The 14,088-nt window shown below is 41.0% G+C and overlaps 1 protein-coding gene across 2 annotated transcripts in view; it reads left to right on the top strand.

The window, feature by feature from the left end:
- Nucleotides 1-13,743, top strand: part of LOC311033916 (nitric oxide-associated protein 1-like) — a 32,730-nt gene extending 18,987 nt beyond the window's left edge. For both annotated transcript variants that reach the window (XM_084041647.1, XM_084041648.1), the window contains exons 8-13: nucleotides 558-671; nucleotides 2,941-3,032; nucleotides 3,408-3,539; nucleotides 6,730-6,846; nucleotides 7,983-8,100; nucleotides 9,387-13,743. In XM_084041647.1, coding sequence (XP_083897773.1) covers nucleotides 558-671; nucleotides 2,941-3,032; nucleotides 3,408-3,539; nucleotides 6,730-6,846; nucleotides 7,983-8,100; nucleotides 9,387-9,643 — 830 coding nt within the window. In that variant the 3' untranslated portion in view covers nucleotides 9,644-13,743. The remainder of the gene's footprint in view (nucleotides 1-557; nucleotides 672-2,940; nucleotides 3,033-3,407; nucleotides 3,540-6,729; nucleotides 6,847-7,982; nucleotides 8,101-9,386) is intronic.
- Nucleotides 13,744-14,088: the final 345 nt, after the last annotated feature.

The following is a 14,088-nucleotide window of genomic DNA, read 5'->3' on the forward strand; positions in this document are numbered from 1 at the left end:
CACTGGTATAGTGCACCAGCTTAATATTTTGCTATGGAAACTCTGTATTTTAGTTCATTCGGTACGTTTCGGTTCGGTACGGTACGGGCCATTTGGTTCGGCATTGTTACCAGGGCTCCAGACTAACCCTTTTCACCACCGCCCCAAAATACTATTTTAACCGTCCCAAAGTGAAACGGTCCCAGTTTTTTTTTTTTTTTCTGTCCTCTTAGGACATGTTTGCATGTTTGCAACTAAAGTTGTGCCTGAGGAGGATGATCAGTACTGCCGCCCTGTGGTAACTTTGATTAATCGTTATATAAACATGTCTATGTCTCGTGCAGCGGTCTGCTCTCGTGCCATGAGTTTGTGCACCGTTTGAGCAGTGGCTCAAAAAAATCTTACCCCAGTCTGCGTCCCAGCGGACATACATTTTCGTCCCAAATACATATTTTTGCCTCCCCAGGACGTCAAAATTCCCTTAGTCTCGAACCCTGATTGTTACACCCCTACTAAAAAAAAACGTGTAAAGCACATGCCAGTATTGTGTTGTTGAGCGTGTGTGTGTGTGTGTGTAGGTCGTGTAGGCAGGACGTTTCGGGTGCAGGCTGACCGGAGCAGACGGCTCATAGAGTTTGACCCAGACAGTCTGGCCTACAGCGAGGAGGACAGTGGAGAGGACAGCAGACCAGGTCAGTCCCCGGCCTATAACACCCTGTTAAATACTTTATGAATTATGACAACATAATAACACGCCTGGTTGGTCACATGCAGCGCTGTGTATGTGTGTGTGTGTGTGTGTGTACTGTACTATAGCCCTCATTAACCTCTGTCTGCTGAAACTTTGGTGTCATTTTGACGATAAACACATTTGTTCATGGAAGCCCCGAGCTTGTATCCAATATAAAATAACACTTGCTATTTGCAGTGGTAGTGTTTTCAATTGATGCTAGAGACACGACCATGCAGACCCACCTTGGTCATTTGTTCTTTTGTACTACTTAGTACTTAGGCTTGTTTTTTACTTGACCACATGTTTTAATTTAGATAGCATGTTATTTAATATACATATAGGTTCATTGTTTACCAAGTATCCTGTAGTTTCAATGTACAGATTATTATTTTGATAGTATATTGTTTAGCCTGATGCTAGCTTCTTGGTTTACCTGTGATCCTATAGTTTACTGCAGGGGTCTTCAACACGGGGTCCGGGACCCCTAGGGGGTCCTCAGAGCTACTATAGGGGGTCCGCCAAATCTTTGTGTGATAGGATTTCGTTTTTATACTCTAACCTAGAATACACTTTGAAACCTAGAATTCCTTTTCTGAGGGGAACATTAGCCGAAAATAGCAGATCTACAAGCTCTCAACGCCTCGCGCTGCGAGGCGTTGAGAGCTTGTAGATACAGATCTGTAGATCTGTATTGTCAGGTTCCAGTGGTTTATTGTAGTTTGTATTGTCAGGTTCCAGTGGTTTATTGTAGTTTGTATTGTCAGGTTCCAGTGGTTTATTAATAAACTTTAATAATAAACTTTATTTATATAGCACTTTTCAAAAACAGGTTTACAAAGTGCTTAACAATACAAATACAATACATTTATAGGGAATATAAAAACAATTCAGTGATGGAAAATTTACAAACAAAGGAACCATACAAAAATAATAACATCAAAAATAAGACTGAAAGCAGAGAAATAGCTGACTAATTCCTTCTAGGTAAAGGCCGTTCTAAAGTAATGGGTTTTTAAAAGGTTTTTAAAGGTGGGCACCGAAGTGGCCTGTCTAATATGCAGGGGGAGTTGGTTCCACAGAAATGGAGCCCTCGCAGCAAATGCCCTGTCACCTTCTGTCACAAGGTTTGTCTGGGGGGGGGTCTAATAAAAGTTTGTGTGCAGATCTGAGATTGCGGGTGGGTTTGTGGGGAGACAGGAGGTCAAAAATATAAATAGGAGCAAGTCCGTTCAGAGCTTTAAAAACGAACAATACAATTTTAAAATCAATTCTGAACGCCACTGGTAGCCAGTGCAGTGAAGCAAGAACCGGGGTGATGTGGTCATATCTCCTGGTTCTAGTAAGAACTCTAGCTGCTGTGTTCTGAATTAGTTGGAGGCGATTGATTGACTTTTTGGGGAGTCCAGAAAAAAGTGAATTACAGTAGTCCAAGTGGTTAGTGACAAAGGCGTGAATAAGGGTTTGTGCATCGCTGAATGAGATAAATGATCTGATTTTTGAAATATTCCTAATTTGGAAGATGGCTGTTTTTGAAATGTTAGAAAAATGCTTTGTGAAGTTTAGGTCTGAGTCAAATAGGACATTGTAGTTTGTATTGTCAGGTTCCAGTGGTTTATTGTAGTTTGTATCGTCAGGTTCCAGTGGTTTATTGTAGTTTGTATCGTCAGGTTCCAGTGGTTTATTGTAGTTTGTATTGTCAGGTTCCAGTGGTTTATTGTTGTTTGTATTGTCAGGTTCCAGTGGTTTATTGTTGTTTGTATTGTCAGGTTCCAGTGGTTTATTGTAGTTTGTATCGTCAGGTTCCAGTGGTTTATTGTAGTTTGTATTGTCAGGTTCCAGTGGTTTATTGTAGTTTGTATCGTCAGGTTCCAGTGGTTTATTGTTGTTTGTATTGTCAGGTTCCAGTGGTTTATTGTAGTTTGTATCGTCAGGTTCCAGTGGTTTATTGTTGTTTCTATTGTCAGGTTCCAGTGGTTTATTGTAGTTTGTATCGTCAGGTTCCAGTGGTTTATTGTAGTTTGTATCGTCAGGTTCCAGTGGTTTATTGTTGTTTCTATTGTCAGGTTCCAGTGGTTTATTGTTGTTTCTATTGTCAGGTTCCAGTGATTTATTGTAGTTTGTATTGTCAGGTTCCAGTGGTTTATTGTTGTTTCTATTGTCAGGTTCCAGTGGTTTATTGTAGTTTGTATTGTCAGGTTCCAGTGGTTTATTGTAGTTTGTATTGTCAGGTTCCAGTGCTCCGGTGGTGGAGTTCACTCACAACGAGCTGAAAGACGCTCACTGGCTGTACGACACACCTGGAATCATGAAGGAACAGGATGTGAGTTCAATCAACTTTAATCTATAATCCATCACATTCAATGAATATGGAGAGATGATGTCACAATAAAACCTTCACACAGGCCTGAATAGGAACTGAATAAGAGGCCAAGCAAAAATAACAATATAGAGTGAAACAGAGTCTGTACACACAACACTTCATGTAGTCTGTTGAGTAGGTTTTCATTTCATAGTAGACAGAGATAACATGAATCTTTGTCTGTGGTCTGACTGTTTCTCTGTCTGTCTGCCTGTCTGTCTGTCTTTCTGTCCGTGTGTCTGTGTGTCTGTGTGTCTGTGTGTCTGTCTGTCTGTCTGTCTGTCTGTCTGTGTGTGTGTCTGTCTGTCTGTCTGTCTGTCTGTCTGTGTGTCTCAGCTGCTCAGCTTGTTGACAGAGGAGGAGGTGAAGATGGTCGTGGCCACTAAGGCCATCGTTCCCAGGACTTTTGTCTTGAAGCCTGGGATGACTCTGTTCCTGGGAGCTGTGGGGAGGATCGACTACTTAAAGGTCTGTCTGTCTGTCTGTCTGTCTCTTTGCCTCCAGGGCTTTTAACCTGAATTGAACAAGGGAAGGTTTACTGACTAAATAAAGACCGTAGTAATACTCTCTTCTTAATATAAAACTACTCGGTACGGGTAGACAAGTATAGGTAATTGTGGGAGTACTTATAGGACTACTCAATAGAAGCAAAGGAAACCAAAGTGCTGCTTGTGGGTTGTGGTGAAGGCAGACCAGGGAACCCTGTTGAAGACCTAAGTGTGGAAAAAACGCATCGGTCAGCTGCTGCCTTGCTCATCTGCTCAAATAAATCCTTTTTTGTTTCACCTTAACCCATTAAGACCGGGAACTGTGTCATTTTTAGATTTGAGCTAAACAGCATTATTTTACACTTTGGGCTATTCAAAAATAGCAGATCTACAAGCTCGTAGCGTAGATCTGCTATTTTTGAAAAATCGTGAAAATTAGTGCAAATCTTTGAATATATATATTTTTAAAGCGAACATTTTTAACTCAAATCTTTGCTTCTCGGGGGGGTCCCTGGAACAACATATTTTGATGGGGGTCCGTGGCCAAATACATATCATTTTGGGGGTCCTTGACATGAAAAAGATTGAGCACCACTGATATAGAAACATACGTTTTTTCACAAAACTGTTGAGATTTAGGAGACATGTAGAATCGGCATCAGGTCTCAATGGGTGAAGCCGGAGTGCCTCAGTCATTTTTCCCTAGTCTGCCTCAGTCACCACAAGCAGCACTGTGGTTTCCTTTGCTTCTATTACTCTCAGAACTACTTGTGTTGCAGCCTACTAGTCTGTACTTGTGTTCTATATCTACTCGGGTAGAACTACTCTGCAGTTGTAAAGCTCAGCTTACTCCAGTACTTGTAGACCTTTATGGACTAGTTGGACTACTAATTACTTCAGTTTACTGTTTAAGGCAGGGGTTCCCAACCTTTCTGTTACCACGGACCAGCTGACCGTTCAAAAACCTTTCGCAGACCGACATGGTGCCCGGTGCTTGGACCCGGTTCGGTGCCGGGACCGTTTAGTCAACGAGGGGGGGGGGGGCAAAGTTGACTGACGGTCAATGACACATCACTGGCTGCTATTTTTATATTATTATATATATTATATTATATACATAATGTATACATAATGTTATATCATTTACCTAAATGGCGATATATCAACAAGGACAGGATGATTAAAAAAAGGATATGTGTCTTATCAGAAATTACTTTGGACAGGTGGAAAACATTAGTTAAATTCTAACTCTATGGTTAAACTTGCAGAGTGACGCATTACTTTACCTGAGTTACATCTTCTGATAGATGTACTTGAATGTTGACATGAAATAATAATCCTGTTTAGTGTTTAATTAGTCTTGCGTCGCGTGGCCAGACTGTTGCCTCCCACAATTTTCAAATGTCTCCGGTCATACAGTCTGGGACTCGGAAGCTGTGATCATGATTAGAATATAAACCGGATATGAAGCCTCCTCAGTCCTCCCCACTTCCGTTTAGTTTTTACAGTCGCGCAAATTTATCCTAATATAAATACAAATCATCTAAGTGTATTTAGCTTGCTGTTTAGCAAAAATGGAAATTAAAAAGTAAAATGTAAATATATTTTCGTGAACGGAAGTGCCAGCTTCCTCTCTCGGATTTGGGGAGTTGTAGTTCCAGACTCTATATAGCATTCAGAGATTGTGGAATAGTTGTCTGGCTACGCGAGACTAATGTTTAATTAGCGCGGTCGATCATCATCGTGACAAAATTGGCTATAGCTTGTAGTCGCACGGCGCATGTCAACACATGTTGAAACAAAGGCAAAGATAAAGATAGCAAGGATTCAACAGTGATGTCACTACAGGAACGGACAAAGCTGTTTATAAGCCTCAGTGACATCACTAACTAATCCTTGGTATCTTCATGTGACCGACTCAACCTTTTTCTCTGCTCTGTGGAAAATCCTGGCGACACAAGGTTATAGATTCACGACGGGGAAAACTTGGACTTCCCGGCCGCGGACCGGTGGTTGGGAACCCCTGGTTTAAGGGACATCAGCTGAATCCCAGTGATGATAAAGGACTGACTGACTGACTGCTGACTGTGAGGTTCAATTCATAAAGGTCTCACATGTAATTTTATTACCTGTGTAGGCCCTATAAAGAGAAGAATGCATTCGCCATCTGTTTTGAATAAGGGGTGTCATGTTTTGCAATTAATTAAGCTTATCTAGACTATTTCTGTTATTAAGGTTTTGTGATTTGGCTCAGACTGTGCAGGGCAGAGGCGTCTAATCTCTGAGTTAGGGTAACCGCATACCCTCGGATTAAAACTATTTCTTAATTCCATTTAAAGATGTGTTTACACTATTTTTTAGGACTATGGGGTAGATGCTGAAAGGATACAGTTTTGGAACCAAGTTAGCATATCCACAGTTCTGATGTTCACACCTCCAATTTGGAAGACAATTAGCTCCCTGTTGATGGTCCAAATGTTGATGGCTCTTGGTATCAATGTGCCTTCATTGATATTCTCATTAACTCAACAATGAGATCTCCCCCTCAACTCTGTGGTTGATGTAGGTGATCAACTCCATTGTTTAGGTTAGTAAGAATATGTGGATAGTTTCAGTTCTGTTGGGCAGTTTAGAAGTTTAGACCCTCTGGATATTTTGTGCTAAGTCTTGTAATCCATTCTTTTTCATGGAATCTTCTCTGTCCAATTGTCCAGCGGTCATTGTATTCCAGGCCGCATACTTTTATAGTATCAATCCCATGTGTCATAAAGTGTTGAACAATTAATAAATGGGTATCTTTTTCATTATTAATGTTGTATCTATGTTGGCTTATTCTATTTGCTATGGAGTTGCTTGTCTCTCCTACATACTGTAATCCACACACTTGGCAAGTAATCAGATAAACACAATTTCTGGTGTTGTATGTGATGTTCTGTCTTAGGCTAATAATGTTTTTGTTTGTCCTGTTTTTAACCGATTTGTTTCGGGCTAAAGTAGTTAGGCCTTGCCCGTGCTATTTGGTTCCATGGTCTCAATTTGATGTGGATCAAGTAGTCAAACTGACTGACTGACTGACTGACTGACTGACTGACTGACTGACTGACTGACTGACTGACTGACTGGGACAGAGTCAGAGTGTTGATTTTAATGGGACTCACGTGTCTCTACAGGGTGAGAAGTCGTGTTGGTTGAGTGTTGTTGCTTCCAACATGCTTCCAGTTCACATCACCAGCCTGGAGAGAGCTGACGATGTTTACCTCAAACACAGCGGACACAGTCTGCTGGGGGTGAGAACTCTACATAAGAAACCTCCTAATATCTCCATATTTAAACTGTTTGTGTTCCCCCCCCCCCCCGTAAATTAACGCCCTACTTCAGGAGATTTCAACGTTTTTCAGGCCAAGGACCCCCTAGCTGAGAGAGAGATGAAGCAGGGACCACCTCTATATTGTATAAAATTGTGTTTCAGACTAAACTTCTCCCTCTACACCTATACCTCTTTGGCAAAAATAGCAGATCTACAAGCTCACAACGCCTCGCAGCGCGAGGCGTTGTGAGCTTGTAGATCGGCTATTTTTTGGCTAAAGTTCTCCTCAGAGTAGAGATGCTACAGTAGGGTTCAAGTGGTTCATGTAAATCATATCACACAAACATTTGGCGGCCCCCCTCTAGTAACTCTGCCCCCTGTTGAAGACCCCTGCCCTGCTTGATCATAATACAGCGTCACACAAAAGCATCAACAGTAGCAGATCTGCAAGCTCGAAACATTGGCGCGAAGTGACGTGTTTTGAGCTTGTAGATCTGCTACTTTTAATGCTTTTGAATTTGAATCCTGAAAAGTAACAGTTTTTGGACATAATTTATGGTGTTTTTAACATCTAGCATGTATTAGCAGCACTTATCAAATGAAATCTTTCTGTTTAATAATCTCTGACCTGTAGTTAGAAACCGTCCCTGAGCAAGGCACTGCCTCCCTACACACGTTCTAACAAAAGCATTGCATGTCTTGTCTTGAATTGAAACAACATCTCTGACATTGCGGATCCCTGATAACTTTGTTTCACTTAAAGTCTGAATTAAGTGTGTTTGTTGTGTGTTGGTGGGGGTTTTAAGGCTTGTTTTTCTTGACCACAATGTTTCTTTTAGATGGCATGTTATTTAAACAGATGCTAAGTTAATAGTTTACCTGGTATCCTATAGTTTGTACAGATTATTTTGATAGTATATTGTTTAGACTGATGATGATCCTATAGTTTACTGAGACACTACATTGTCTCTGTGCATTCTATGTGTGTGTTTACCTTGCTTAAGTCACTCTGGATAGGAGCGCCACCTAAATGCCTAAATCGTTAAGTGTGTGTGTGTGTGTGTGTGTGTGTGTGTGTGTGTGTGTGTGTGTGTGTGTGTGTGTGTGTGTGTGTAGGTGCCGATGGGAGGCGAGGAACGAATGAAGGACTTTCCTCCTCTGGTGTGGGAGGAGTTCACACTGGAGGGACAGGGTCACCTGACTGCCAGCGCTGACCTCACACTGTCCTCCGCAGGTCACACACATGTTAAATACTGTTTATACATGAGCTGTTACACTGATGAGACCATTCAGATGATAGAAACACCTGAACCAGTGTCTTAATGGTGTTATGAATTCAGATGAAACTTTTCCCTGATTCCTTTTATACATGTCAACAGGTTTTTAAAGTTTCAAAAGGCCACCAGATGGTGACGAAGTCAGAAAAACTATATTCAGATTCAGTTTTATTGTGACTTAGAGGCACTCCGGTACAGAGTACTAACAGACAGGTGACAATCTTCAGCTGAGAAGCTCCAGCTAAAATATATTTAAATAAAAAGAGAAAACATAAAATCACACAATTGTAACCACACTATGTGGTTCTGACACTCCGCTGACACTCTTTGCACCTTAATCTCGTGGACAATGCGCTGATCTTCTCTTTGATACTGTACGCCTTATGCACCTTAATGTCAAATATCATGTATAGTGTATACCTGCTGCTATGTTCATGCACCTTATGTCTAACCTCATGTACTGTGTCGGACGGAGATATGCTTTGACGTATATACTGTATACGTATGCCGTATGTACTGTAGATATCTTTTGTTGATTTGTCTTTCATTCCCCCCTTGCTCCCCCTCTTCTCATTTCTGGAAACAACAAAAACACTGTTTTACACCTGTCAACCATAGACTGTAAAAAATGAATGGACAAAGCCACTCCCCTGCTTTCTACAGACCGAAAATGAAGCCGATAGTTCAGGAACGTGTATCCTCCCATCTTTAATATATACAGTTGGCCACGCCGGAACTCAAACGCTATCGGTTGAGACCAGACACGTGACCAGGGAACCGGAAAACAACCCCCAAAGAATGCTATTGGTTGGGTAGCTTGTCAATCAAGAGCGGGGCGGGGAATGAATGCTATTGGTTGTGTAGATTGTCAATCAAATCATCCCGCCCCTCCTGGAGCATAGCCTACTTTATCGTCAATTTTAGAATAAATGGGACCATAGTTTAGCAAAACGCATAACATGATGATTGAAAGGAGACTTTAAACTAGCGACTGGAAGCATATAGAATTTATGACCATTTTTATTACGGTAAGAAAATCTAGTCTAAAGTTTGTCAAAAAACCCATTCACTTGCGTTAAAATAAATTCTTTCTGACACCGCAGGTCGGCGCAGGGTAAAACAGTGCCACACTCTGGCCATTCATAAGCTTCCGTGTCGGTCTCATCATAAATATCCAAGCCTTGGCCCTTGCTGTCAACCTGTGATGTGTCAATGAAGATGATTTCTGATGTCCTCCCTGCAGGCTGGGTTGCAGTGACCGGGGTGGAAGGGGACCAGATGCTGCTCAGGGCCCACCGTCCCCAGGGGACCAGCCTGGGCCTGAGGACCCCTCCTCTGCTCCCCCACATCGTCAACGTGAAGGGGGAGCGCGTCAGGAAGTCCGCGGCCTACAAGACCACCAAGCCCCCCGCGCTGGTGGACTCCACCATGTCCCACAAGGGGGCGCAAAGACTGAACGTCCAGCAGAAGAAGAAGAAGAAGAAGAAAAGTCAGAAGTGAGTAGAGTTGTGAGTAGAGTTGGGATCCGGAAACCTGAAGGAACCGAAGGAACCAACATTTGAGGAACCAGAATCGGTTCCATCACATTTTGGTTTCCGGGAACCGTTTTTTTTGTATCTACACTGTCAGAGCTGGTTATGTGGACTTCACTTCAGCAATTATAAGACCAGTGGTTCTCACACTTTTTAATTTCAACGACCAACCAAATGGACCCGTGAGGTTCTTTGGTTCTACATGTAAAGGTTGGCCGATGGCTCAAGGCTCCAAGAATTAGACAACCGTCGAAGAATGCATTTTGCTGTTTTTTATTTACCAAAACTCTCCAACACCAACGTTCTTGTGCAATAATATACATTGCAGGGCTGTCCAAAAATAGCCAAATGAAAATAGTACTTTCAAGAAACGTACACAGGCAAAAGGCCAAAAGAACAGAAACCTAGGTAACTGCTATATGGGCTACACCCTTCTATGAACGGCCCCAGCAGCTCTCTTCCGCTGGCTGTTCTGTAGCCCGCCCAAAAGCTAACTTTTGCTTTCCATTTACTTTCACTACTACTAGGGGTGTCACGATTCACTTACCTCACGATTCGATTCAAAATCGATTCCTAGGGTGCCGATTCGATTAAAATTGCGATTCTGCGATTAATTGATATTCGATTCGATTCTGCGATTTATTGCGATTTTCTAGGGTGCCGATTTGATTAAAATTGCGATTCTGCGATTTATTGCGATTTTCTAGGGTGCCGATTCGATTAAAATTGCGATTCTGCGATTAATTGATATTCGATTCTGCGATTTATTGCGATTTTATAAAAAAAAAAAAAAAAAAATTAAAAAAAAAAAAAAAAAAAAAATTAAAAAAAAATTAAAAAAATCGATTTTAATATTTTGATTCGATTTTTAAAATCGTGGCATTAAGAATCGCGATTTATTCATGAATCGATTTTTTTTGACAGCCCTAACTACTACGTGACCCTGTCGGTTGGGAGGTGTACTGCACTCTGATATATTATAACTCTGTGAGAAAATGGGCACCGATCGGATTAATATGCTTGTTATTGAGTCTACGGGTACTTCTGCGGGCCCGAACATAATTGTAACATCCGTGGCCATGGGGTAAGCACTTGACGGCCGTCACTCATCCATGACGGTCGTGACAGACGACCGTCGTGTCGTGTGATCCATGGCTAGTCTTTTGACCACCATTGATTATGGAAACTTTAATGCCTGTTTTCACATGTTGGATAGGTTTATTGTTTGCTTTAGCCATAACGTCGATCAATCACCCACTTAAATACATTTCGGCAATGGTACCTACCTTAAACATGATTTCTGCTGCATGACTGCACGACCGACCAGGTCCAGCGACACGCGTACATGTACATCCAGCCGTCTCAATATCACCATCCTCCGGTACCAACACCCACGGACTGTGTGCGTCGTTATTAATGCACAGGCTCGGTTCAACACTTGCCTTAAAATAACAAAGCCATCCAGTTGATGGAGTAGCACAACACCAACTTTTTTGCTGTGGAGATACTGATATCCCATTGCACATTTCAGAGCGTCCTGTCGGTTACCATCCACTGCCGTTGATTCGGTTAAGTTGAATAACATTTTGGCGAATGTTACATTAGGCCATTTCCTCATATCGTCCTCCCAAGTCTGTACTGTAGACGGGTGTGGGATCGTCACAACTCCGTCATTTGTCAGCTGAGTGGATGAATGTTGCCATTTCAGTTTCATTGTTAATTATCAGTTACAAAGTAAAACAAACACATCTGATCGAGTAAAATGAGAATCGGCCGTGACGACAACAGGAAAACACAGACATTGACGCTCCTGGGCGTTTCAAGCTGTGCTTCTTTTTTGATCCTCCAGGCTGTGTCTGAGAACCCCGTAAATTACGAGCCGGCGTTGAATCGTAACTACATGAGAAGTCCATATTTCAGCAAAGATATTTGTGCTTAATAACGCAGAGCACTTCAATGGCTGATAGGATGGAACAGTGCGGGCATCACGCTGTGTGTGAGCGCTATGGACGTGATGATATTGTCACTGTCGGGCACAAACCTCCCATCTCCTTCATCTTTTTTATTTTCTTTAATAAAATAGTGCTATTGAACGTCTGTGTGTGGGTTTTATATTGAACCAATGAAAAGTATGTAAAAGCGCTTCTGACTAAACCTCCCAACTCCATTGGATCCTCAAATGTTTTTTTCCCTGTCTGACTTCTTCATTCTATTCAATGATGGACAAAACAACTATCTCCACATTAAGGGTCAAAAACCTCCCAACTCCACTTGAGCTGTATTTGGGTAAAGTAATGATAATATAAGGACACATTCAAGTAAATATGACAATGTATAAAGTCACCATACCAACTTTGATGAGGCAGTATTGTGTTGTTTTAAAAGTGTTTTTTTCCTTCTTCTTTTTTTTCATTTCCTGAAAAGTTAATATTTTGGACATAGTTGGTTTCTGCCCGACAGCAGAGATATCCAAAGTGCTCCTCAGCTCAAAAGGGGTTCTCTGTGGACACGGCCCCTTAGAATAGACAAAAGAAAAACAATGTTGTAAAGTAACTATTTGACTATCCGGACTGCGTAAATTCACGTGAGAACTAACGTTCTCACCAAGACAACTTGAGAAGTGGCCTCGTGTCAACAAGACCACACGGAGTCGACATATAGTACTTAAGCCTCTGGAAATGCAAACATGCTGTCAGCATAGACCATAGAAGTAGTGATGTTTATTACTGCCACACCGTCGCCACCTACTGTCCACGTCTCTCCATATTCTAACTTGTTGTTTTCTTTTCGTAAATGAATGCCCTACTTGATCATACTACAGCGTGACACAAAAGCAGCAGATCTGCTAGCTTGAAAAAACGCGACACGTTTTGAGCTTGTAGATCTACTGCTTTTGCTATTTTTGAATTTGAATCCTGAAAGGTTTTTATATTGTTTATTTCCACCATACAAACAATATGTATATCTAGTGTACAGCTTTCAATGCCATTATTAAAACATTTCTGATCACTTGAGATTGTTCACCTGAAAGAATGGATTTGGGATGAAATGATCCAGTCTATCTGCCTTTAATTCAAGTACTTTTTCAAAACGTTCAAATCATAGTTGAATCACTTGGTTGAAGGGGTAGCAGGCCTTTCCCCATAATTGTACAGTTTTTAACCATAATATATTTAAAGGTAGATAGGATGTCATGCTACATATAAGACAATTAAGTTAAACTTAAAGGTAGGGTAAGGGATTTTCTTGTGTTAAATAGCTCTATATTCTGATGCATGTTGCTTTAGAGTGTTTGTTCAGTAACAGCAGTCTCCCATGTCTCTCCAGCTCTTTATTAATCAGAAAATGCATTTTCAGGCCGGGATACCAATCAGGATAGAGAACTCAGTCAGGATACAGATTAAAGTGAAATTGGAAGTGATGACACAAAGAAATGAGCGGACAAAACTGGATTACTATCAAAATGAAGCTGATAAATGGGTACTCTCTCCTGATTGGCTGAAATGTTGTCAACTACTTAAAAGTGTATTTTCTGTTTATTAAAGAGCTGGAGAGACATGGAGACCCCTGTTATTGAACAAACTATGGGAATATAGTGCTTTAACCTTTTAACAAAAAAACAATTTACCCTACCTTTAATAAAGCTTTGTACTATGAAAAGCATTTACGGTAATATTCTTTTTTTTAAACTTTAGATTCTGGAGTACATTAACACCAGATACTACATTTAATGTAGTATGTACTTAAGACGCCACTTAGAAAAAAAACACCAGGGTTCTGGAGTTTGCCAAGCTTTATTTAAAACATGTACAGTGGACAGTGTGATACAAAGTGTTTTGTGTTGTGAAACAAATATGTTTATCGGTTAAAGTACATCAGTAAAAACAACCCTACATTAGTCAGTGGTTCTTTTAATCTATCTTTTTTTGTTACTACTTTACAAACAATGGCAGGTACAAGCTGTTAATCAAGCTAAATGTGTAACAATGGTTAACTTACAACTCTTGTTTGAAAAGTGACATTGATTTTAAATGACGGTGCCCATTGTCTTCCTTAGATTCAATCAAGACTCAAAGATCAAAGCTGACAAGATGACATTAAAATAACTGAGTGGACATTATTACGGCGGTTTTAATTATTACAGCGGTTTGCACGATTAGGTTCCCCCCCTCACACACTGTAGCAGACGACTGCCCTTTAAGTCATTATGTTTGGGGTGATGATCGGCCTTTCATCCGACAATTTAGTTGTTAATTAGCGATCCTCTCCACATGGACACATGTATTTAAGTGAAATGAAAGTTCTCATGCACTTATAGCATGAACCCATACATTTACAAACACACCAAACAGTTTAAATTCACAACAACACCCTCTTCTAGACACCTGAGAGCCCTTCTGTGCCGTGGTGTAA

Source organism: Gymnoscopelus microlampas (genome assembly GCF_963454915.1).
Source record: "Gymnoscopelus microlampas genome assembly, chromosome: 18".
Taxonomy (NCBI): domain Eukaryota; kingdom Metazoa; phylum Chordata; class Actinopteri; order Myctophiformes; family Myctophidae; genus Gymnoscopelus; species Gymnoscopelus microlampas.